This window comes from Podarcis tiliguerta (assembly GCF_965153285.1).
Source record: "Podarcis tiliguerta genome assembly, chromosome: 4".
Classification (NCBI taxonomy): Eukaryota; Metazoa; Chordata; class Lepidosauria; order Squamata; family Lacertidae; genus Podarcis; species Podarcis tiliguerta.
In genome coordinates, this window is record NC_139537.1 from 60832557 (window position 1) to 60855702 (window position 23146).

Here is a 23146-nt window from a genome sequence, read left to right on the forward strand (position 1 = left end):
GAGGCACAACCTGCTGCGGGAATTGCTCGGTCGGGGCTTTCCCTGCCCTTCCAATAGGTGGCAAGGCACCTCGGTTGGTTTCTTGGGTTGGCCACAACAATAAAATTCCCTCTCTAAGTAGCGATCGGATGGATGGATTTGGCTCTTCCGGATGGATTTGGCTCTTCCAGTCCCATCCTCTGACTTAGCCCTCCTCTCCGCGCCCCCATTTCCCCTCTTTCTCTAGACTTGAGAAAGGCAGGTGGGATTAACTCCGATTGTGGCTGTTGCTCTTGTGGTTGGTATTATTATCATCATCCGCATCAGCATTGTTGCTGCTGCTCCTTAAAAAACATAAACACTATTCCTGCTAATAAAGACCTCCTCTCCCACCCCAGTCTTGAAGCAGTAAAGTCCACCTTATTTTATTCATTGATTGCTTTTTGTTTGGGTGGGAAGACCAGGATGGCGAGAGACTAAGACGAAGGGCGGTCTCGTGTTTCTTTAACTGCTCCCCATCCTCATGGTCTTCTTAAAACTCTGCCTTTCCCAGGGCGAGAGAAGAGGGGGCCGTCTCAAGCAGAGGGAAAGCCTGTTTGGTTTCTCCTTTCTACAGCAAGTGTCGCGCTGTGAGGAGGAGAAGTGGGACGGGGGCAAAAGCAACGGAGGCGAGGCGAGGCGAGCTGCGAGAGCCGGGCCCCGTTGTGGGACGACCCTCCTGCGCGCAGGCTCCCCCCCCCCCTCCGGGAGCAGGCGCCCCGCTCCGCTTCCCAGCCCCTTTTCCCCTCCGTCTCCAGTGGCGGATGAAACGCTTCTGCCAAGGCAGCTCCGGAACGTCGATGGCACATTAGCATTTGAAAGAGTTATCCAGATGTTTATTACAGTTTGAGAGAGACAGAGGGAGAGAGAGAGATCCCAATTATAAATCCTTGTATTTTTAAATACCCAGTGTAAGCGATTCAAGTAGATGCCTTTGTAAATTTCTTTGACACGTTCAAACGAGGAAAGTTGAGCAGAAAGAAAATCAGGCCTGGAGTATTCCCCTTGTCCAAAACCGGGATTTTTGTGTGTTTTTTTATTTGTTTTTTTAAATTAACCATTATTTGCTCCCTCGCTCTGCCTCCGCTGTTCACGCTGACTTCGCAGAGCGGTGGGGAATCTCGTATTCCAGAAGCAGCAGAACGGAGCACACGGCGGTATTGGGCCCCGATCCCGGTCCTCCGACGGTTACACATCCGCATCTGCCTACCAAAGAAGGCCCACTGATGCCAACGTGGGGTTATTCCCCAGTCTTGAACGAGCTTTAACACTAGGGGAAAATTCTCCCTGATAAAATACTTGTTTGAAGTAGCAACGACGACAATGAAATGGATCTAGAAATCAGGGTGGTTTAGGGACGGCCACCGTTGTTGGGAAGGATCAGATACCTGGCACTTTTATCCTCTTGTTGGAGGAGGCCGGTGCCAGTGGAAGCATCAAAGCATCCTTAGCCCGCTTGGTTTCAAAAGAGAGAGGCTGCTGGAGGATAGTCCCGGGTTTAATGCCATCGCATTCGCAGCCGGCCAAACCTTCCCGGCTTCAGGCGAGGCTTTCAGCCTTTGACTCAGTCCCAGCCACTCAGAATCCTTTTGATCTCGTCTGGTCCCATTTCATTCCAGTCAAATCCCTGATCTGCCACAGACCTGTCTTCACTCTGAAGGCAAATACTGGATTCTTCTGGGATCCTGGTCGGTTTGCATTTGAAGGTGTACTGGATCCACTACAACAGCAACAGCCAAACAAACAAAGAAAGCAACAACGACCCTAGACTGAATAAATAACGAGGAATCGGTCGAGGAAAGTCTATTAGGTCCTTTTGAAAACTCCCTTATGATCGTGCCCGCTCGTGCTGATGGGCTTTTCTGTACCAATTCACTTTAATCGTTTGATAAATCGAAATTTGTAGGCAAAATGTGTTTCCACATGGGCCACCATTGCAAATTAATCTGTACCAATTTGTTAGTGAACGAACTTTTTCTGATAAACAGTCTCATGTGTTTTTGATATTTCTCTCTAGTTACAGAGAGAGATCTGTATTTTTATACATGAATGAATGCGTGTGTGTGTACACACTCGATGTACAGATACTCCCACACACGTTCTGTATTAATGTTGCAATCCTAAACACACACTGTAAGGTTTATTGAACATAGTGGGATTTACTTCCAAGTAGTTCAGGACAGAAGTGCTCTGTGCTCTATTTAGGCAGCACTTGTATCAAAAATTATAGAGCTGACTGATGAAGATCAGCACTAACGGAATGCAGTAATAATTAATCCAGTTAATCCCTCACTAATTTAATAATGCCCAACAACCCACTTTTAAAACAAAAACAAAATTAGGGGAGGAGGGCTGTTTCTTGAATGGAACAGTAAGTTATTTGGGAAGATCGGGACGAATATATGACATAGTTAAGACTCCGTTCCCTATATAATATAGTTAAGACTGTAGAGTCTGAATTATTTGGGCTCATCGTCCCTGGAAGTGTCAAGTTGGCAGGAAACTTTTCCAAGGAAGAGGAGTTGAACGAGATGACCTTCGCCAATCCCTTCCTGTCCTTCAGCTCCAGCAAGGACGAGGTCTGGGCAGGGAAAGTTAGCCTGCCAACTTTTTGTCAAGCAACCCGTTCCCGTTCCCTGCCCCCTCCCCTCTCCGGATTCCGGACCGCGTTTTCCCCTTGGCTGGGAGCCGAAGGCTGCCCAGCCTCTGGAGAGAGCCAATCAGAGCTCGGCTCCCAGCACGTGGAGGAGAGGGAATCAAGAGCCAAGCTATTGCGGCTCAGGCGCTACACTTGTTCCCAGTGTCCTGGGCAGGAAGAGGGGCGACTTTGCCGGCGCTGCTGCCGTTGCCTGGTGGGGGGAGGGGTGCCAGCCCAGCCCAGAGCCCGGAGCCCACACGCGCCGCCACCCGGAGCCCGGCCAGGCGCGGCGGCGCGGGAGGGGCCAGCCAGCCCAAGCCATGAGCAACCAATACCAAGAGGAGAGCTGCTCCGACAGGCCCGAATGCAAAAGTAAATCGCCAACTTTGCTCTCGTCCTACTGCATCGACAGCATCCTGGGCCGGAGGAGCCCGTGCAAGATGCGGCTGCTGGGAGCGGCGCCCAGCCTCGCGCCGCTGGCCGGCAGGATCGAGCAGGACAAGGCCGGCCAAGGTAAGCCCAGCCCAGGGGGGCAGAGGAAAGAGCGAGCGGGCCTGCCAGGCAACTTCGCTTCTCCGGGCAGCTCCAGCGAGCTCCGCGGAAATCCTGCGCCCCGAGAGCGGGCCTAGAGCGCGGAGACCCCCTTGCAAGTGGCGTGGATGGGCGCGTGGGTCTGAGATGCAGGCGATCAGGAAGGTTAGGGGGCAGAAACGGACTGGGAGGAACTCCGCTTCCCCGCCACTCTTGGGGTCTCTTTTTTGCCTTGCCTTCCACCGCCAGCTGCATCCCAGGCACGCCCGGGTCGCCTTTAGCTTGCTTCAGGAGAAGGGAGGTGGTGCCCCAAATGGGGCTCTCCTCTTATTTTTTTGGAGAGGGTGGGGTGAAGGAAGATAAGTAACGGCGGCAAGTCAGCAGGTCCCTGGAGCGTCTTTTCCGTTGCTGCTTCGGCGGCGCCTTTCCGCTGCCAGGCCTGCTTGGGAGGGCGAATAGATAGGGCGTCCTTTGGCGGGGCTCCCGGTTGTAAAGAAGTGGGGCTCCGGGTAGAATGTGTTTGGAGGGGACAGAGAAAAAGCGACCCCCCCCCAACACGCATATACAGAGTTTTAAAGTATTTTAAGCCTCTTTCTCTCCGGCCTTCCAATGCATGGGGATCTTCGGGTGCCCGCAGAGCCGCTGGAAATGCTTTTGACGAAGCCGACAGGTGTCAGATTGTCGGCTGGAGGAAGGGGACTTTTAATGAATGCACTTAAAAGAATAGTAATGTTAATAAGTCAAGTAGTTGGAATAAAAACTAATGCAGAGAACAGTTAGCTTTTGCTTTCGTCCAGACCCAATCCTCAAATTTATCTCTCCGTACAGTTCCTACAGGGGTGGGTTTTGATAGAGCTTTCTGTGAAGGATTTTGGTCTCGGGACGGGAAAGGGAGACCTGGTTTGGCAAAAATAATTGCAGCTGCCCGCCTAGAAAGTTGAAAGCATCTGGGCTAAATGGGGGGGGGGTTGTATTTACACCGGGGGCCCCCACGCACGGTCTGCCCTTTGCTCCGAGTCCCGGGGCCCGTTTCTAGATGCAGACTGAGCGAAACGTGCCCGGCCGGGTCGGTGATGGGTGCGTGTCTGTCTGTGTTCGTCTCCCCGGCAGGACCGGCCAAGGGCAGCCCAGCGGGCTTCGAGGCTGCCGAGTTGCACCTGCCGCCCAAGCTGCGCCGCCTCTACGGGCCCGGCGGGGGCCGGCTGCTGGCGAGGGCCGAGCGGGTAGAGGCGGGCGCCTCGTCCTGGGACTCGCTCAAGATCAGCCAGGCGCCGCAGGTCAGCATCAGCCGCAGCAAGTCGTACCGGGAAAACGCGCCCTTCCCGCGGGCCGCTGCCGCCCTCGACGAGCTGTCCAGCGGCGGAGGAGGAGGCGGCGGCGGCGGCCTCGACGGCAGGCCCGGCCGAGACGACGAGTTGCTGGACGACGAGGAGGACGACGATGACGACGACGACGAGGAGGAAGAGGCCGAGGAGCTGGACGAGGAGCTGGAGGACGACGAGGAGCTGCTGGCCGAGGCCAAGGAGGCCCGGCGGGCCGCTGGGGGCCCCGTCGGCGTCGTCGGGGGACCTGGTGCGGCGCCGGGGACGGAGGGCGCCGACGGCTGCTCTCCCAAGGAGGAGCTGCTGCTGCCCGTCGACGAGCTGGTGGAGGGCAAGGACGGCGAGGACAGCGTGTGCCTGTCGGCCGGCAGCGACTCCGAGGAGGGGCTGCTCAAGAGGAAGCAGCGCCGCTACCGCACCACCTTCACCAGCTACCAGCTGGAGGAGCTCGAGAGGGCCTTCCAGAAGACGCACTACCCGGACGTCTTCACCAGGTAGGTGGCGAGGCGGTTGGGGAGGGGAGGGGGCAGCTGCCCAACTTGGGGGTTCCGCGTGTCCCCAGGGCGCAAAGCGAGGTCAGCTGGTGCGGCTCCCCTGGCCACTCTTCGCTCAAGTTAGACGGGGCTGGAAGGAGACAATCAGTATAAACTCTTAAGATTAAAATCGACGGAGGGGTGTCTGCGGGCAGAATCGGAAGCCTTGGGACTTGGGGACAAGAAGAAAAAGTGCGCGCGCCTGGGGATAACTTGGGAAGCTGTGAAACTGACGGGGTGGGATATGGTGGGAAATTCGCTTCTCCCCCCGTTGTGCCCCAGGGCTTTATTCAATCCACTCCGCGTCCAGGAGAAAAAGTCCTTCTTTTTTTGAGGTTCCCTCTCCTCAGAAGTCCAGACACCCCATCCTTAGGAGGAGAGAGGGGCTTGTGTGGCTCAGCCCGAGTTCGCCGGCCAAGGACAGGTTAGAGGTGGGTTTTGGCCGCGTCTTTGTCAAACCCTCTCCGGGGTCTATTTTTGCCTTGATCCTCCGGCTAGTCTGTCGGGTATCAGTTTCAGCGCTCTCGGTGGAAGCTGGAGCGCTGCCCTGCCGCAGGGAAGCCCCGTGCGTATATATAGATAGATATAGTTTTGAAAAGATCAAAGTATTCCGCTTGAGAGGGCTAAAAATATGGGACGAGATGGCAGCTTGCTTGGAAAGCTTTGGCAGAAGCCCCAAGCGCCCCAAGCGTCCGCCCGCCGGTTCAGGACGTTTCTGGGCACCGTCCAGAAAGAAAAAAGAAAAAGATTTTTTTAAAAGGGGGAGGGAATCCGGAGGGAGAAAGTCATTCTGATCCACTGCCTTGCCTTGAGGTCTGCTCCTTACAGGGGTTTGAAGCAGAAGCCTAACCGCGCACGCTTACTTTGAAAGGAACCGGGCTGTTCGTCTTCCCCTGAAGCGCTGTATCAGACGTGTATCAGGCTTGATCCGAATTAAAGCGGTGTCAAGTTGCATTTGCGCTTTCAAGGGGGAAATCCCTGCCTCCTGTTAACTAGAATCTGCTTGGGAGACGAACTTAATTGCAGTGAAAATGACAATAATGCAGATGCCCATTTTGTTTGCAAGTCTGTGCCTAAGTGGTTTGGTGGGTTTTAATTTTTAAATCACTCGGTATCAGATCCTTTCCTTTCTTTGGATTCCCCCGTACTCCTAAAATGCTCCCATTTGCAATCCGGAGAAAAGGAGAGGAGAGCATAACGTTATTAACGGGGTTACGCACTCAATAAGTAGGCGAATTTCGTTTTGAGCTGCAAAGCCTCTTCTGCGAGGAATTCCTTTTACCGCATCCGGATCCGAGAAGGGTCGCTTTCAGCAATATTTGTAGCAAAGGTTTTGCTATTTACCAAGAGGAAAGGAATTACTGATCCTCAGAATACAAAGATTCGTTTGGGCTTCTTATTCAGAGCGACCCTAATTCCCTTCCATATTCTACCCCTCCTTGGGGCTGCAATCCGGTCCCCATTTTAACAGAGTAGCCCACTGAACTCGGTGGGATTTACTTTCGAGGAGACCCACGTAACTCAGTTTATTGCACTGTTAAAGTCGTTAGCCAAGGCTCGCCTCACCTCTAATATGGGGGGTGGGGAAGAGTATTTCCATAGAAATGGGATGGGAAGCAGCGTTTATTTCTTGGCACATTTGCTGGAATCTCCTTCGGAGCCAGCGGGCGTAAGACGCAGCTTCGCCGGCGTGGCAGAGGAAATCACCGGGATCCCCTTGCTTAGGAAACGGAACTGCCGGCTTGAGCGAAAGCTGCTGCCTTGCTTTGCCTCGCAGCCACTCAAGGCAACGGCCTGCCTAAGCAGCGCCCTTCCTCTGGAAGCCCGACCGGCGTATGCTCCGATTTCGCTCGGAAAGGTCTTTGAAGTGGAATGTGCCGGCTGAGGCTGGAGATGTTTAGCCAGGCCGCTCCTCCCATGGCGCACATCGGGCAGAGAGGCTTTGGTGCGGCCATCTCTGTGAGGAGCCAGACCCTCGGGCTGGAGATCTTTTTTTTAAAAAAAAGAAAAAGTTGGCAGTCTGGAGGAGCTGGGCAAGGGCGAGCTGGCTTTTCCGCTCCAGCCCGGCCAGGCTCCCTCTCTGGCCAGCGCGGCGCTTTTCTTCCTAACGGAGGGAGAGCCAATTATCCCGGGAGCTCTCATATTCGAGGTAAACAGATTATAAGCAGTTTTCTAACATAGTAATGGTTTCCGATTTGCCTTAATTGTTGCAATAATAATCGCAATGAAGGGCTCGCGTTGCAGCTCAAAGGATCTCCTCTGTGCCGCGGCGCGGCGTTTGGAGGGGGGAGCCTTGCTCCGGCGCGCGGGGCTGCCGGGCCTTGGCCGGGGTCGCGGCCCTTCCTAGCAGACTGTCCAAGCCCCAGCTAGCAAGTTTTCCTCTTTTCACTTCCTCCAAACATTTCCCCCTTCGTAACAACAACGGGAGGAAAGGGTTTTTTGGGGGGGCGGGAGGGACAGGGACACGCAGATCAAAACAAGAAACTTGGGAGGTTTTTTTTTTCTAGTCTGCTTTGTGCACCCGATTTCAAGCTAGCCTTCTCAGGATGTGGAGAGTGAAACGCTTCCTGGTTTGGGATATTAATTTCTTTGCGGGGAGTGGGGGTATTGGGGGCATTCCGGGGCGATCCAGCGTCAGTGCCAGTAGGAACTGGAGCGAAGGGTAGGAAACTGGCCTTGTTTGGGACTTTGCATGTGGATGGCTCTCCCCTATATGGGCAAAGAAGGAAGGAGGAGGAGTAGCCTTCACCAAGCCGGTGAGCCGCGGGACCCTTCCTCTCCCGCTACCCCGCTTTACAGGGCCTCACCTGAGCGTGTGTCTTGTTGTGCTTGTTTCCCTCCCAGGGAGGAGCTGGCGATGCGCCTGGATCTGACCGAAGCCAGAGTGCAGGTGAGTCCAGGGGCAGCTGCGATGGGGACTGGGAGCGCTCTCTCGGCGGGCTTGGGGTCCCCGCAGGTGGGGAGGGAGAGGAAATATTGTTTAAGACCCTTGAACCCAAACAGGCGCTCGCTCCTTCTCTCCTCCCCCCACACCCCCAAATTAAGACCAAACGCTGGGTGGTGGGTGCCAGTCTGCCCTTTCCCTCGTTGAAACCAGTTAATTTCGTTCCGGCTCTGTACGGGTGGGGGAGCAAGCCCCCAGCAGCTTTTCTTCTCCCCCCTTTCCACTCCCACCCCGACGAAAGAACTAGCTGTGGTTGTCAGCCCAACGCAGCGAGAAGCAGGTATTTGCCTGCGCTCTCAAATGGCCCATCGGGCCTCCATCAAAGGGCACTTTGGCGCTCGAGCAAACAGGGAGGGGCTGTTTGGTTTCCTCTCCGCTTGGCCCGAAGAGAGTCAGCTAATGCTATTTGATTTCCTCGATTTTGTTTTTGGCTCGACGGTGCAATGCTATTAGAAGGTGTTTGCTCCCCCACCCCGAGCCTGGAGGCTACGCAGCGCGGAGAGCCAGGCGCTCCGCTCGCCCCTCTTCGGCCAACCCCGCGACAGATGGCGGCGGCCTTTTGCCTCCGCGCAAATCACTTTACACTGAAAGTCAGGCGCGGCGAAAGCATCATAAATTCCATATGGCTCATTTAATACACAACAGCTTCTCGCATTAGAGGGGCTAATGAAGAGCCCGGTCCCCTCCTTTCTGTTGACACATTTCTCCATTGTCAAACAGAGATGTGACAGCAAATCAGGATTTTCAGCTCAGGGGAATGAGTCGTGGGAAAGTTAAATAACTAAGAGAGAGACAGAGACAACCCCCCTTTTCTTTCTCGCCCTCCCTTCCCTCCCTATTCAGTGGAGAAGATGTAATTAAGGGGAATATGAATTATTAGAGCCCCTCGGTTTACCTTTGGGTGTACTCAAACTTATTAATTCAATAAGAGAGGGGGAATTTGCAGTGGGGCCAAGTTGCTAATTGAGTTGGAAACGGAAAAGACGCGCCGAGACGCCACGTTTGCCGTTGCCTTGAGCCGCAGTTCCTAGGCTGGCTGCGCTGGGACCTTCCTAGAGGCGAGTGAAGCAACACAAACGAGAAGATGGTCCCGGTCTCCCTGCCCCCCTCCCCCCGAATATGTGGCTCTCTTTCTCATCTTCCCCAACCTATTTCCAAATAATTGCCTCCTATGGAAGCCGAGGCTGCAATCCTATTATATATCCTCACATGGGAGTAAATCCCATTGAACTCGGTGAGATTTACTTCTGAGCATACACCTATGGGGTTGCATTGTCAATCTGTTTAGATTTTAGAAAGTAGCCCTCCCGTTTTTATTCCTTTCCAAATTTGGAGAGGGATATATTTTCGGTAGTATTTCAGCGCTTTTGGCTCCAAAACTGGAGAAAGATATCGATGGCTGATATGAATATATAGAGAACCCCTCCCTGTTTTTATTAATAACTAGGAAAGGGGAGGGAAGCTTGTTTATTGCTACCCCTTTTGCTTTTCATCTCCCCCCGCTGAAAAGACCAGAGCTCTTTGCAAAATGTGAGCGTTCTCCCCGAGAACTGCTCTGGTGGCGGCTCTGAGTGTGGGTGGCTGCGGAGATGGCGTAATAACCACAATAATAATAATGAAAAATAATTTGCACGGACTGGGAAATTAGCGTTAGAGCCTTTTAAGTGCCGCTAAGAAGGCATGGGTTTAAAATTGTCATAAAGGAAAACATGATGTTTAGCGTGTGTGGCTGGCGAAAACATTCAACTGTCTGTCAAACAGTGGAGTTGAGAAAAGGCGGGGTGTGTAGGGGGGGAGAACCCGCTGAAAAGGCTGTATACGTGGAAGCTTTTGAAGAAAATAGGAGAACATTAGGCGAGGTTGCTTGAATGCAGTCGCATTGGTTGTATTATGTATTATGAAGGTGCGTCTTGCAGAAAGGCAGCCGCTTAAGAAGGAGCTGTTGCGTGTGTTTCTACCTGTAGCCCAGGAAGAGCAGCCTAGTCAGAGCCTGCTCAAGCTGATCGATCACTCCCGTTAAGAATAAATAGATCTATATTAAGCCTGCCTTGGCCAGGCCAAGGGCTGGATCCACTTAAAGGTCACCACCAGATATGAGCGAAACGAGATGCGTTTAATTATTGTCTTTATTTCCAATAGGGCACCATCTATTTGCATGGCGCTTTTACAGATACCCAGGGACGGGGGGGGGGGCAGGTCTCTGCCAGCGAGGAGCGTGCCATCTAAATTTCTACCGTGAGGGGGACACTAAGGAAGACGGGGAGAAAACTGATTTGTGATGTCACTGTCACGTAGTTCTGTCCCATTTGGGGTCTGCATGCTCAGCAGTGAAACTTCCCACCCTTCTGCCTAAGCCATTTGCTTCGACATCCTCGCCCACCGATCTGGCAGGCGCGAAGGACATGGAGGAAAGGCAAAATGGAGTCTGGGCGCACTTTTGCCAAGCCAGAGGCCCTTGGTTCCCTTTCCTCTATGGGCCTCTCCCTGGGCAGGAGCGCTGGGTACTTTCAGACGATGCCTGCTCCAGAACCGCCGAAGATGTGCGCTGCGCTTAGGCCCAGGTCCCCCGACGGCCTTGGCGCCGAAGCGAGCGCTGGGCCTTCCCTGGGGAGGAGGAAGGGGAAGAGGAGGCGTCGTCGTCGTCGTCTCTGGGCAGCCGAGGAGCCGCGAGGGCCGCGCTTGACTAACCGCCTTGCCCCCCCTCCCCACCCCCTTGTTTTATGTTTTGGCTTCCAGGTCTGGTTCCAGAACCGGAGAGCCAAATGGCGGAAGAGGGAAAAGGCCGGCGCCCAGAGCCACCCGCCCGGCCTGCCTTTCCCTGGGCCCCTGTCGGCGTCTCACCCGCTCAGTCCCTACCTTGATGCTAGTCCTTTCCCTCCTCACCACCCAGCTCTCGACTCCGCCTGGACGGCCGCCGCCGCAGCCGCTGCAGCCGCCGCCGCCTTCCCCAGCCTGCCGCCTCCTCCTCCCGGCTCGGCAGCTCTGCCCCCCGGCGGGACCCCGCTAGGCCTCAGCACTTTCCTGGGAGCGGCCGTGTTCCGACACCCGGCCTTCATCAGCCCCGCCTTCGGCAGGTAAACTTGAAGCAGGCGCGGCCTAAACCTCCCCCCCCCCCCACGCTGTCAACTAGAAGACCGTTACCGACGCGCGCACGTGCCGCGGCAGGGCTTCCTCCCGAGTACGCATGCGTAAGGCACGCTTCGGTGTCGAAGTGGGCGGGGCCTCAAGTGAATCCTGAGGGTGGGAATGGCGAAGGCAAATCTTGGCCTGCCTGGTATTATATAGATTTGGGCGCGGGTTGTGCGCTGAGGGCCCCGCGAGTGAAGGTGCAGCGGTGCTTCTGAAGGCATGGGAAGGGAGAGTGGCTCTGTCTCCCACAGGACTAGATCATGGGCCATTCATTGGCCTCATCCAGCAAGCTCTGTCTGGCCATTTTCTAGACCTGGCGCAGGAGTGGTGGGACTTTTTCTGCTTCAAAACTTCAAGGGACCTGAGACGCTTCCTGCTCAAACCTTCAGAAGTTCCTTTCAGTGTTCGCTGGGCCTAACTCCCGCACTTATGGGCTTGGTGGCGCTGGAGAGGTTCCCTCCTTGTGCTGACAACAATGACCTAAAGATGTCCATGCCTGGACAGGAGGCAATAGTTCAGTCGCTTTGCTTCTGGGTTGCAAGTAGAGCTCCCCAGTCTTTAGTATATGGAATTCTTATGAGTTGGGAATAATAATAATAATAATAATAATAATAATAATAATAATAATAATAATGTGTGCAAAGCTCATGGTACCCTCCTGTTCCCTAATTGGATAGAGATAACTTTAAAGGAAAAGGCCAGTCACTGACATTTGCATTTAGACCATGATCTTAAGCACATTGGCTGGAAGGTACTCGTAAGATTTTCTTCTAGCTGGATAGCTTGGCCACATAGCATTATTTAGGTGATAGGATGACAGTCCGTTTATTATAATAATCTTAACTTTTAAAATGGTCTACGTGCTTTTTAACACATTCATTTTACCTTTCATCTTTGTTGATATTTGATCCCACACTAGTCACAGAAAGGCATAAAATGAAATCGAGAAAGGGATTTAAAAAATGAATAAAGACAACTTAAATCCACTGAAAAGTCACAGCAGTGACTAGAGATATAGCCTGTTTAGTTTACACCTGAACGGAAAACCAGGCTTGTTAGTCAAGGATAAAATGAAATAAACGACACTGCAGCTACCTTTCTTTAAACAATAAGCAAACAATTAATTTAAAGAAGTCAATAGCTAATTATAAAGAGACAAAAAAGCATTGTCGGGATTTATGGAAGCCGGAGAGAGGTTGAAAATGGAAGAGCAAAAGAACTGCAGTGATGTCTCTACTGATGAGAACAAAGAAGGGATAGATTCATCGCAGGCGAGACGCCACTTAACACAATTATGTGTTGGAGGAGGGTTGGGGGAAATCCAAGTAAAATTTAGTTTTGTGTAGTGGGGGAACGCGAGAGCCGCCCAGCTACAAGGAAAGCGTTTCTGCCTTTCCCCTGAGCCCCCGAGTGACTCAATTTCCCTCAAGGCAGGCAGGCGGCTGCGGGGCTGTCACGCCCCCTACTTGCCGCCGTGATTCTACACTTGGAGCGCTTCTCTCTGGCTGCATCAGCCGGAGCCCTTGCGCTACCTCCCCTTGCGCCCCCCATCAGATTGAAAAATGAGTTGTAAAATGCTTACTAAACTGCCTGGCTAATAGGCTGTGCGATCAAAATAGGCAGACGACGAAAAAAGAGAGCGAGGAAGTAGTGAAGGGAGCAGAAGAGGAAAGCAGAGACTTTCCTCCTCGCGCTTCCATCTTGCTCTTAAAATGCAAAGTTTTTAGGAAAGCGTTTCACCTTCCATAGAAACTGCCTTCTGAAAAGCCAAGCCACTGTGCATATAGGGTTCCCCGTTTTGCTATTTGTATTTTTTTAAAAGAAAAACACCCTCGGAAATCGTAGCCTATTAGAGAGCAGCAAGATGCAGACCGTCCCACTTCAGGGCTGAGCTGCGCGAAGAATTTCAGGAGCAGAGAGTCGGGGAACCCCCCTCCCCGCGCCCAAGTAATCCTCCCCAAGGCCCTCCCCGCGCCAGCCAGCCAGCCCGCAGTCCGGGAGCTTAGGCGGCTCCGGGCTTAGTATGTAGCCCCTGTTGCCTTCCAGGCCCACAGTTCAATTCCTAGCCGTGATGATGTCAATAATCACCTCCTTGGTTAATGGAGAGTCTGTATATCTCGACGTGCCAGTCAAGGGGGTCAGTTGCTCTCTTCAGAGCGGCTGCTCCGGGGAGAGGTAAGGAAGGAAAACTAGAGGGGAAGGCATTTCCAAGATTGTGTCATTGAGCCGGGATGCTAGGGTTGCCGGAGAATAATTGGCATTCCACTGTGCGGAAATCCACAGGGACGGCGCGCCCTGCTGGGCGTGGGCATCCGCCCCGCGAAGGAGCCGAGCGGCAGACACCGCTTCGGGCATCCAGGACCTCTAATAAGGCGGGCCGAGGAAAGTATAGACATCGGAAGGGCAAGGGGAGGGGCGCCCGAGAAGCGAACGTGAAGGACAAGGGGAAAGAGCCCGCGGAGGCAGCGTAAAGAACCACCGCTGTAGCTTGGGGAAGATGAAAGTGGCGGGAGAGGAGAGGGAAACTTGAGCGGGGAGAAAAGCCATCACCTAAAAGTCTCGATTGTTACTAATATTTATTATTAGCACTAGTTTTTTTAAAAAATAATTATTCTCTCTGATCACAGTATAAGTCGCAGGCTCAAGCGTCGGCTGCCAGCGACTGCTGTCACTAGCAAATGGGAGAGGATTAGGCGCCTTACAGACAATCTCGTTGACTGGGCGTTTCTCTTCCAACCCCGCCTGGCTTATGCTGTCCCGAGAAGGGCCGCGAGTAGAAACCGGCCAGACCTTAAACTTGGAAAACCCGGGATTCGAACTGTTCCCGGGAGGGAACAGAGGCGGGACCTTGTTTTGCACACCGCCCCGGGATCCAAACAGGGTGATGGGCAGTATAAATGCACTGATCAAATACATAAAGAGCAGGCGGCTGTTGCAACATTTGCCCGGGTCGGGATTGGCCACTCTCTCACTCGCAGCCCTGTAATTCTGGGGTAGCCAACTTGACGCTCCCCATAAAGTTGTGGAACGACAAAGCCAATGAGCCCCCCGGCAACGGCTCAGAAGTAGTAGTGGGAATTGTAGTCTCAACTGTATGCGGAGGGTCTGCCTTAAATTGTATAAGCGGAAGTTGAGAGTCCTCGGGAGGCCTGTTTCCTTGCCTTTGAAAGTGGGTTTGTCCTTGAATGGACTACAACGCCCATGAGCCACACTCCCTGGGCCTGATGGGAGCTGGAGTCCAGCAGGCCCGTTTTAAAAGCAGCCTGACGCGGATGATGCAATGTAGGCGCGCTTTTTTAGTGACACGGGGTTTGGGGGTTTCGCCTGGTCGCCGCTCCCTCGCCCGCGCGGAGTGGGCCTCGTCCTGTCAGCTCGGCCCTGACCGCCCGGCCTGTGTCCTCTTGGCTTGCAGGCTCTTCTCCACCATGGCCCCGCTGACGAGCGCATCCACCGCGGCCGCCCTGCTGCGCCAGCCGGCCCCGAGCGTGGAGAGCGCCGTGCAGTCGGGCGGCCTCTCGGATCCGGCCACGGCGGCGGCGGACCGGCGGGCCTCCAGCATCGCGGCGCTGCGGTTGAAGGCCAAGGAGCACGCGGCGCAGTTGACGCAGCTCAACATCCTCCCCGGGAACAGCACGGGCAAAGAGGTGTGCTAAGCAGCCCCGACGGGGCGGGGCGAGGCCGGCCAGAGATCGCCTGGCGGAGGAGCGAAACCCAAGACCAAAACGGGAGAGCGAGAAGCAGACAGACACATACAAAGAGAGACCGAGGATCCGCGGCGGAGAGCTTCTCCTCCGGTTCGGTACTCGGAGCAAGCCAGGCTCCTGCTTTTCATGCTTCCCTCGGGCCATTCAGCAGAAGCTCCTTGGCGGGGACTACCCCACGCACCCGCCCCCCCTTCCCCAATGTCATTCCGTTTCTTGAACACCCAAGTACATCCCAAGGAGGAGAAAGGAGAGAGGACCTTTCGGAGCGGGGCGCGTGGGCAGGTACGACGTGGCGGCGCAGCCCACGCCCCTCTCTCTCCCTTCGCCACATCTAGTCATGTCACCCTGGGCCGATCTTAAGAGGAGCTTTGGGAGGACGTCGAAACCAAGGATGCTGCTTGGGCCAGGCCAAAAGGAAGCCAATGATGCGATGCTGTGTTAAAACGAACCGGTGCACTTAATAAGGCAAAAGGGGAGCGGGGTGGGATCGGGGAGAGAGTCTGGTCTTTTTTCTTTTCTTTTCTTTTCTTTTTGTCTGTGTGTGGAGGGGTCCTCCTATCATCACACCAACCAAGGGTTTTATAGCAAACCAAAGGGAAAAATAACAGTGCTAGAATATGGACTGTTTTAAAAAAAGAAGTCACTAAACTGTGATGCTCTGTACATACCATTGTTATTAAAAAAAATAAGAAAAAGCAAAAAAAAAAAAAAGGAACACAACAACCCAGAGCTTTGTATATTTGAAATGTTATATAACAATTGCACTCCGTGTAGTGTTTGTACAAGTTTGTCATTTCTGTAGATTCTTACTGTGTTGTAGATATCATAGGGTCCCTAGACAAATATTTATGTACAAACCCTTTATTTAACTTATTAACTGTAGAGGTTCCTGAAACCAGAGAGAGAGAGAGAAAGGGAAAGAGAGTTGAAAAAAGAGAGAGACTGGGCGTCGGTACAGTGCTTTTGTGTAATGTTGTTATTGCTCTCACTTTCCCTTGCGACCAAGTGGAAAAGTGTCACCCATAGAAAATAAAATATATATATATACATTTATGAAGAATTTGAAAAGATACCTGGAGATGCAGCGTCATTGGAAGTAAATTGTGCTTCATCACCAAGGGGGGGAGGGCTAGGTACCAAGGACTTGATTGAACTCTCCAGCTTTACAGATATTTGTCTGATAGATGCCTAAAAAGATATGTAAACGGAAAAAATGAAAAGATTTTATTACTTTCACAAGCTTTCTAGGCAAGATTATTTTTCCCCTATCCCAAATTGGTTTTAATGTTAAAAGACACTCCCCCTTTCCCAACCTGGTGCCCTCATGGGAGCTGTAGTCCAATGTGGAAAACTGGCCTAGGCACAGGCTGACAGCCATGGGCAGGTAACAGGTTGGCAGCACAAATCTTTTCCGTATCTACTGGGAATTCAATCCCACTGAGCTCATTGGGGCTTTCTGGGTGTAGGATTGTAGCCTATGTCCATTTCACAGGGAATGACAACAGAGGAGACAGACTGATGAGTAAACATACATAGGGTGGCACTGCAATTCTGCTCATCCTGTGCACACTTAGACTGGGAGCAAACCTCCGGGGACAGAATTTTGTGCTGTAAAGCTGCAGTGCTGGGCCCTCTACCCTGAAAGTAATCCTCATGGAACACGGGACTGACTTCCGAGTAAAAGCGCGCAGGATCTCTCTGTACAAAAAAGGGGGTGGCGGTAGCGCATCTGCGCCGTTTCATTCTTTTGATGGCCAAGATGGTTTGGTTCCTTATCTGACCAGATAAGGCGACTCGCCTCCGCCTCTCCGCTGCCTAAAGCAACAGGAATCCTGAATGTTGCACACTGGCTTTGCATGTGGCGTCCTCTTTACTGGGTCAAGGCGAGCAGCTGTCTCTTCATGGCCATTTCCAGAGAAGCGGGCGGGCGGGGGAAGGGACAGGGAAGGTGCTGCAACTCCGCTGCTCCAGCCAGAGAAGGTGAAAGAGAGAGGGAGATCGTGCTTGACCAGAGGGTGGGAGCCTCGGTGGTATCCTGTACCACCATCGGACCACCTAGGTTGGGGGTGGGTTTGCCAGGCGGAGCTGGTGGCGATGGTGCGCTTCTCGACTGGTGGGCGAGATCCCCGGCGTCCAAGCCTCCCTCCTGCAGGCGAGGTGGGGCTGGGACTGGGACGAGGCCTGGCAACGGCGGCTCGCCAAGGCCTTGGCTTCCGGCTGGGTAAAAGAAAGCCAGGTCCGGGGCGCGTTGCTGCTTTGGTGTGCGCACCGACGAGTCTCTCTCCCTGTCTGTCTGCTCCCTCCCTCCTTCCCTCCCTCTCTCTCTCTCTGCGCCTCGGATTTGGCGCTGAGCGGCGGAGGCAGCTGCTGCCGGGCTCTCCTGCGCGCCCGCGCCCCCTTCTCCGCCGGCCGCCTGATCCCTCCTTTGGCGAGCCGTTTCTCGTCCCCTCTCAGTTGACCCTGCCATGGAGCAGAAGCAAATCGCGTGAAATTACCTCCGAGGATTACATCGCCGGGCCATTGAAAGCCCCCCTCGCCCCTGGTTTACAAACCTCCTAATCCCGTGTCATTCGGCGGCTGCAAACAAACCCCAAGCGAAAGGCCCCCTATTTAGGCTTCCCAGCTGGGTCGGGGGGCGCTGGCGATTTCTCTCTTGCTTGCTCGCTCGCGCGGGCTTTTTCTTTTCAAGGGAGCCCCGGACTTCCTGCGAGCTCCCCTATATATATAAATATATATATATTTAAGAGGTGGGGGTGGGATAGCACGCCTGACAAGGCCTCAAAGCAGCTCCAGAAGCCTACGACCTTTTCCTTCCCTGAAAGCTGGGCTGCCCTGGGAAAAAAAAGGACGGGACCCACCACCAGAAGCTCGCCTGGCGGATGGCTGAGGTGTTCTCGTTTTCATCCAGCTGTGAAGATCTGCTCATTAATGGAAGCCGCCTTTGGCGCCAAAGAAGTGAGGGAGGCTCCCCCGCAGCCAAGCCTTCCCTCGAACCCGAACCCTCATTTCACTTCTTCTGTTTAAGAATAACAAAATTACAGCCGAAGCTGGACCAGGCTGGCTAGAAACCTCAAATTGAACCCTCCCCGCGCCCTTTTTCTTGAACATCCTGTGGGAGGTGTATTCCTCCCCCCCCCCCTCACACGAGGCAGCATCTTGGGCTGCAAACAGCAGGAGTGGCTCCTAATCACGGTATTGTTTTCTTCAGCCGTGAGGAGTGGATGTGGCAGTACTGTTTCACATTCGTTGATCTGGTGGACTAGCTCAGAACAATCCATCCCTGAATATGGGTGGGACTGCATTCAACTACAGAGCATCCTGCAAAATTCTGTGCATGGGATGTTCACTCAAATTTTGTATGATGAAACTGGCTTCATATAGACATACATTACGCAACCAAACCTAACAACTGTGCTAATGCGCAAGGGGGAATCTAAAGTTGAGGTTACTAGATCACAATGCACCCAGGCTTCTCTAGTCTGTAAGAGAGTCCAGTTTACCCACCAGAGGAGGAATGTGGGCTGATGTTTCCACAAGATGACTCTTCTGGAAGACTTCTGAGATAGGATGGCAAAGGCCTGGCAGGTGGATTCTCCTTTCCTCAGTTCACACTCGCACACGGTGGGCTCTTCAGCATGTTTGTTTTTATGAACCCACTGCAGTTCTTCCAAATAACCATACATTTAACTGACAGCATCTTATACACATATATATTTTGGAGTGTAAAAAAAACCATAGGTACAAAAATATTTTTATGGAAAAAGAACATTTGCCCCTGGACATGATTAACAGTAGAGTTTGAAGTGCATATTTTACTTTAAAGAAAAGGGAATCATTATCAATCCATTACACATTAAGAAATGTCACTCAGTCATTTTTATTCATTCGGCAGAAATCTTTGTAAAAGCCGGAATCATACTTCTGCAAGCAGCAATTTTGTTAATCCAGGGGGGTTATTACTCTGGTCCCTTATTAGGATCTATACTACTGCCAAGCAATCCTATAACCGTCTCAAAAGAAGTTTACCTTCATGTTATAAAACCAGTAGTGGTATTTATACTGTGCAATAATTAGTGTATTACTTGAATCCACTAACAGGTTCATTTTATCTCTGCACAAAACCTCTAGTCTGCTTATAGAAAGCTTGTGCCTCCTTTGGCGCTGTTAAAGTGGTGAAAGAGTGAATGAAGGCTGGTAGCACTTTCTCTTTTTGCCTTGCCTTAATTCCCATCTCTTTTTGCTCTCATCCAATTAGTGCAGTGTATTAAGCAGTTTATCATCTCATAGTCAGCTATTGAGAGAAACAAGGCGAACACTTTGCAATAGAGCCTGCTCTCCTTTGACACCCTCAGGTACTTACATATTCCACTGTGCTATGAATAATAGAGGAAGAATAGAGCACTAATTCCCTCATCAAAGAATGCCTTGTCTGCTGCTTTGCTCAACAACACCATTCTGATCAAAAGAAAAGCAATAAAGCTTAGCATAACAAAACGAAACCTACTTATTAGCTTAGTGGTTAAATTAATGCAGAGCCGCTGCTATTCAAAACCAAGGTTTGAAAACAGCCTCCAACAACCTGATAATGCTGCCTTCGGGATGAAGGAATTTTAATCTGAAATTTGAAGCTGGCACAGATGAGTTAATCTATTAAACAGCTATAAGAGGGGCGCAGGATGAGCGGTTCAATTAAGAAATATTTAGGTGCTCGACAGAAGAGAGGCAAATAAGGCCAGAAGAAAAATGGGCTAAAGTTGAGAAATAGGAAAAGTCAGTTTTCCTCCCAGCAAAATATTATTCTGGCATAGGACAAAAATAATTTGATGGGTTCCTTTCTTCTTTACTAACACATAAACACTTGTTGTGAAGCCTCTGGGCTTACATATCAAAAAATCTCACCCTCAGCAAAACTTTAGAATTATGGGACAGAAATATGAGGAGTGTGGCCAACTCAGTCTAAAACATCTCTGGGGAAACCAGAGTTGTTTTCTTAGCAACCTCAGTTCAGTTGTAGCATGTATTTTACACCACATATTTTACATATTTATGAAAATCAGCTTACATATACTGTAGAAAGATGGCTTCCCATTCCCCAGCCTTTCAAGGGTTAAAATGAGGTGAAACATTCAAAGGCGGCTGCTTAGTCAAGGACACACATCTGGACTCTTCAGATTTTGTCTGTCTTAAACACTAGATGTTACATTAAGTTGGGAAAACAAGGCTTTATTTAACCTATTCAAAACATTCTTCCTCTAATAACTGAAGATAAATGCGAAGTGCCATTATGGCATAGGTATCTTTACTAGATTTTCAAATTTACATTTTGAGAGAGAGAGAAGCATGCTTGAAGATGATCTTTCGTTTCTTTTTTTTCTATGTGATAATTGGAAAGTTTGTGAAAAGACAAGCCTTGCTGGAAATAGCTCTAAAACGTGTATCTGTATACAAATAAGTTATTTTTCATTTTGATCATTAAGACATGCTTATTTCATATCATATTTTACAAGTACATTTATTTTGCTGGAAAACGGAAAACACAATACATGTGTAATGCTTTTAAATATATATGGCATTAGCCAACATTTCTCATTAGACCCATTGAACTCAGTGGAGCTAATTAACTTATATGCCCATTGATTTAATGGGTCTATTATTGAGTATATGTAAAGTGAACATCACTCATTGCCTTTTTCTCACTCCATTAGAAATGATGACACACAGGCTAGGTTATTGCAACAGGACTACCTGTATGATGTGAATGGAAGTAACCAAGCATGACTATCCAATAGGCATGTTGGGGGTAAGAGTAAAAATGGAATATTTGGCTCTTTTGCATATAGGAAACTCATTTGCAAGAGGGTTTCTCCATTCACTTCAATGGAAAGGTCAGACATGCATATGCCTTTCTTAGGCATGTGGGTCTTTACCAAAATATAGAAGCCTTTGCAGGCAGGGCAGTTCTGAAGGCTCGTGTTTCCACAAGTGGTACTTGAAGCAGGTATAGTTAAGAGCACACAATAACTGATTTCTGAATGAACCAGATACATAAACTATTAACAGCTGAATTAGATGTGACATGCCTGCCCAAGTCTGTTTATTTGTGTCGGCTCCACTCAACATGGGGATATAGGTTAAAATTTGCTTCACAATCAGTCCAAGGCTATTTAACAGTGTGAGGGGGATATTCTTAAATCCCTGAAATGTGTCACTGTGTCTGTATGTTGATGATGACCAAAGGTTTTTATGTCAATATATTAAGTTTGCATTCTGCCAGCAGATATGCTCCTGGCTCCCACTGCAAATTTCACCACCTCCAAGCTGAGACTGGTTTGGAACTCCCAGAGCTTGCATTTCATTCAATGTGCTTATTTGGTTGCTTTGTACTAGAATGCTGGCCACAGTTATGAAGCAGATTCTATGTCCCCAATTTAAAGGAAGAGAGATGTTTTACACTATTCTATTAACTAGGAGGTATTGGATTACATTCAGGATTAAATTGCCTTATTTCAGAAGAGCATTGGGGAAGTATCCTAAAAATTTTGCTGTTTGTCAATGAGCAAGTAAACACAACTGAAAAAGGCTATAGTAGCAATGTCACCAAAAGTGTATTCCCCCACCCCTGAAGCAAATAATTTAAAGATGAAAATGTGTAGTGTAAATTGATATCACTGTGATATCTCACTGATATGTTGTCGGCGCATACCCACTGCAATTTTCTTACATTAAAAAACTTTATTATTTTCCTTTCAACAGTATAAAACTTTACACACACATTTAGAAATACTTTAGCATGCACCAATAAATGACGTTAACCTTTCTGTTCATTATTTTAATGGCGGTAAACAGATTAGACACCATTGTTAAATCTCTCTAAAAACTTTACCTTGGCTTTATTTGCTTTATACAATATAGACGTTACTTTTATTTGTTGGCCGAAGTGAGTTCCATTTTTATGTCGTTTCCATTTTCTCGCCACAGCAAGCACTGCTGTTTATCCTGTTGAACCCAAAGGAACCAAAGTGTAACATTTAGATTTGTGTGTGTGGTATGAAGAATCTGCTACATACATACAGTCTCCTTGCCCTGTACAAAAGTCAATTGGTGCTTTAGCATTCATTTCCATGTGGTTACTCTGCGTCTTTACAGCACAATATTTATTGTTTGAATGAATACTGTTTTGTGGAAAAATTCCCTCAAATATAGGTTCAAAAATAAAGATAACATTAGAATCAAGTATTAATAGGAAGAATTTGGCTTTAGTATTGTTTTTAACTGCTGTGTATATGATCATGAAGTAGATAAATTGTGAAAAGAGAAAACATTAGTGCTCCTACTGAGACCTCCACTAACCTCTTTTCCTGAAAGCACCTCTACTAACTACCCTGGAGCAAAGTCTAGGATCACTTACATTCCAGCAACTCTCACTGGGAATTATTCAATTAAAGAAGCTATTTCTCCACCCCTTTCTTCCCTTCTAGGTCCAGATATACAACAAATAGATATTTATTGAAAAGTAAGTGGTACAGGTGTTCAGTATATATACTGACTTTTAACATGACATTTTAATATTTTTTACCATCGAATAAAGCCAATATTTGACGTATACTTGTGTGTTTTTAAACAAGATACAACAACACTAGTGTGTATCTATAGATGGAAAACTAGAAATGAAAACAAGGAAGATATTTGCCTACAAAAGAGTCCACAAAAGCCTTTTGTTCCATTCTACCCCCACACAGTGCTTAAATACTGGGATCTCCCACAGATTTTACTATATTGAATGTCTGAAAGAGTTTGCCGAGGTTCACTTCAGAGTAGCTGCTCACTGACAACCATTTGTCTACTGTGCTCTTCAGTTTTTTGTAGTTTTCCTTGGTTTCTTCCAGCATGTTGTTATTCACGCAACCTGTTGGGAGAGAGAAATAACAAACTGAAAGATCAGAAAAAGGAACTCATCATTTTATAGCCACTAATCCCAGGACACTCTGGCCTTTTAAAACACACTCTGGTATAGGGTTACCGACTGTCAGAACCCAAATTTCCCAGACTTCTATTCAACATGCTTTTTTACTGAGCTTCCTCTTCTTCTGATGCTTACCTTTTTTTCCCCTTTTTTAAAAAAGTACATTGGTCAGCATGTTTAGGAGAGTGTCAGACTTGTTACTTACAAAGAGACTGAATCCAGCTCATCAGGGAATTAGTCAACCCACCTGTCATGCCCCAACTGAATTGGTGCTACACCTTCTGTCAGTAAATGTCAGGAAACACTGTTTGTCCATTAATGCTGAATAAATGGGGGTGGGAGGGGGAAGAGAAAGAGGATGAGG

The 23146-nt window shown here is 50.1% G+C and overlaps 3 protein-coding genes across 6 annotated transcripts in view; 1 reads left to right on the forward strand and 2 right to left on the reverse strand.

The window, feature by feature from the left end:
- Window positions 1-10960, reverse strand: part of LOC310677064 (uncharacterized protein) — a 546359-nt gene extending 535399 nt beyond the window's left edge. For all 4 annotated transcript variants that reach the window (XM_083439368.1, XM_083439366.1, XM_083439369.1 and 1 more), the window contains exon 1: window positions 10843-10960. The gene's annotated coding sequence lies outside the window, so the exon portion shown is untranslated. The remainder of the gene's footprint in view (window positions 1-10842) is intronic.
- Window positions 929-15891, forward strand: ARX (aristaless related homeobox). Its single transcript, XM_083439346.1, has 5 exons — window positions 929-3169; window positions 4298-5003; window positions 7887-7932; window positions 10723-11060; window positions 14528-15891. Exons 1-5 carry the CDS (start codon window positions 2977-2979, stop codon window positions 14766-14768), a joined length of 1524 nt encoding a protein of 507 aa, XP_083295472.1. The 5' UTR covers window positions 929-2976; the 3' UTR covers window positions 14769-15891.
- A 5640-nt stretch (window positions 15892-21531) lies between these two features.
- POLA1 (DNA polymerase alpha 1, catalytic subunit) overlaps window positions 21532-23146 on the reverse strand; it is a 183811-nt gene continuing 182196 nt past the window's right edge. Inside the window, exon 37 of the mRNA XM_083439328.1 lies at window positions 21532-22725. Coding sequence (XP_083295454.1) covers window positions 22562-22725 — 164 coding nt within the window. The 3' untranslated portion in view covers window positions 21532-22561. The remainder of the gene's footprint in view (window positions 22726-23146) is intronic.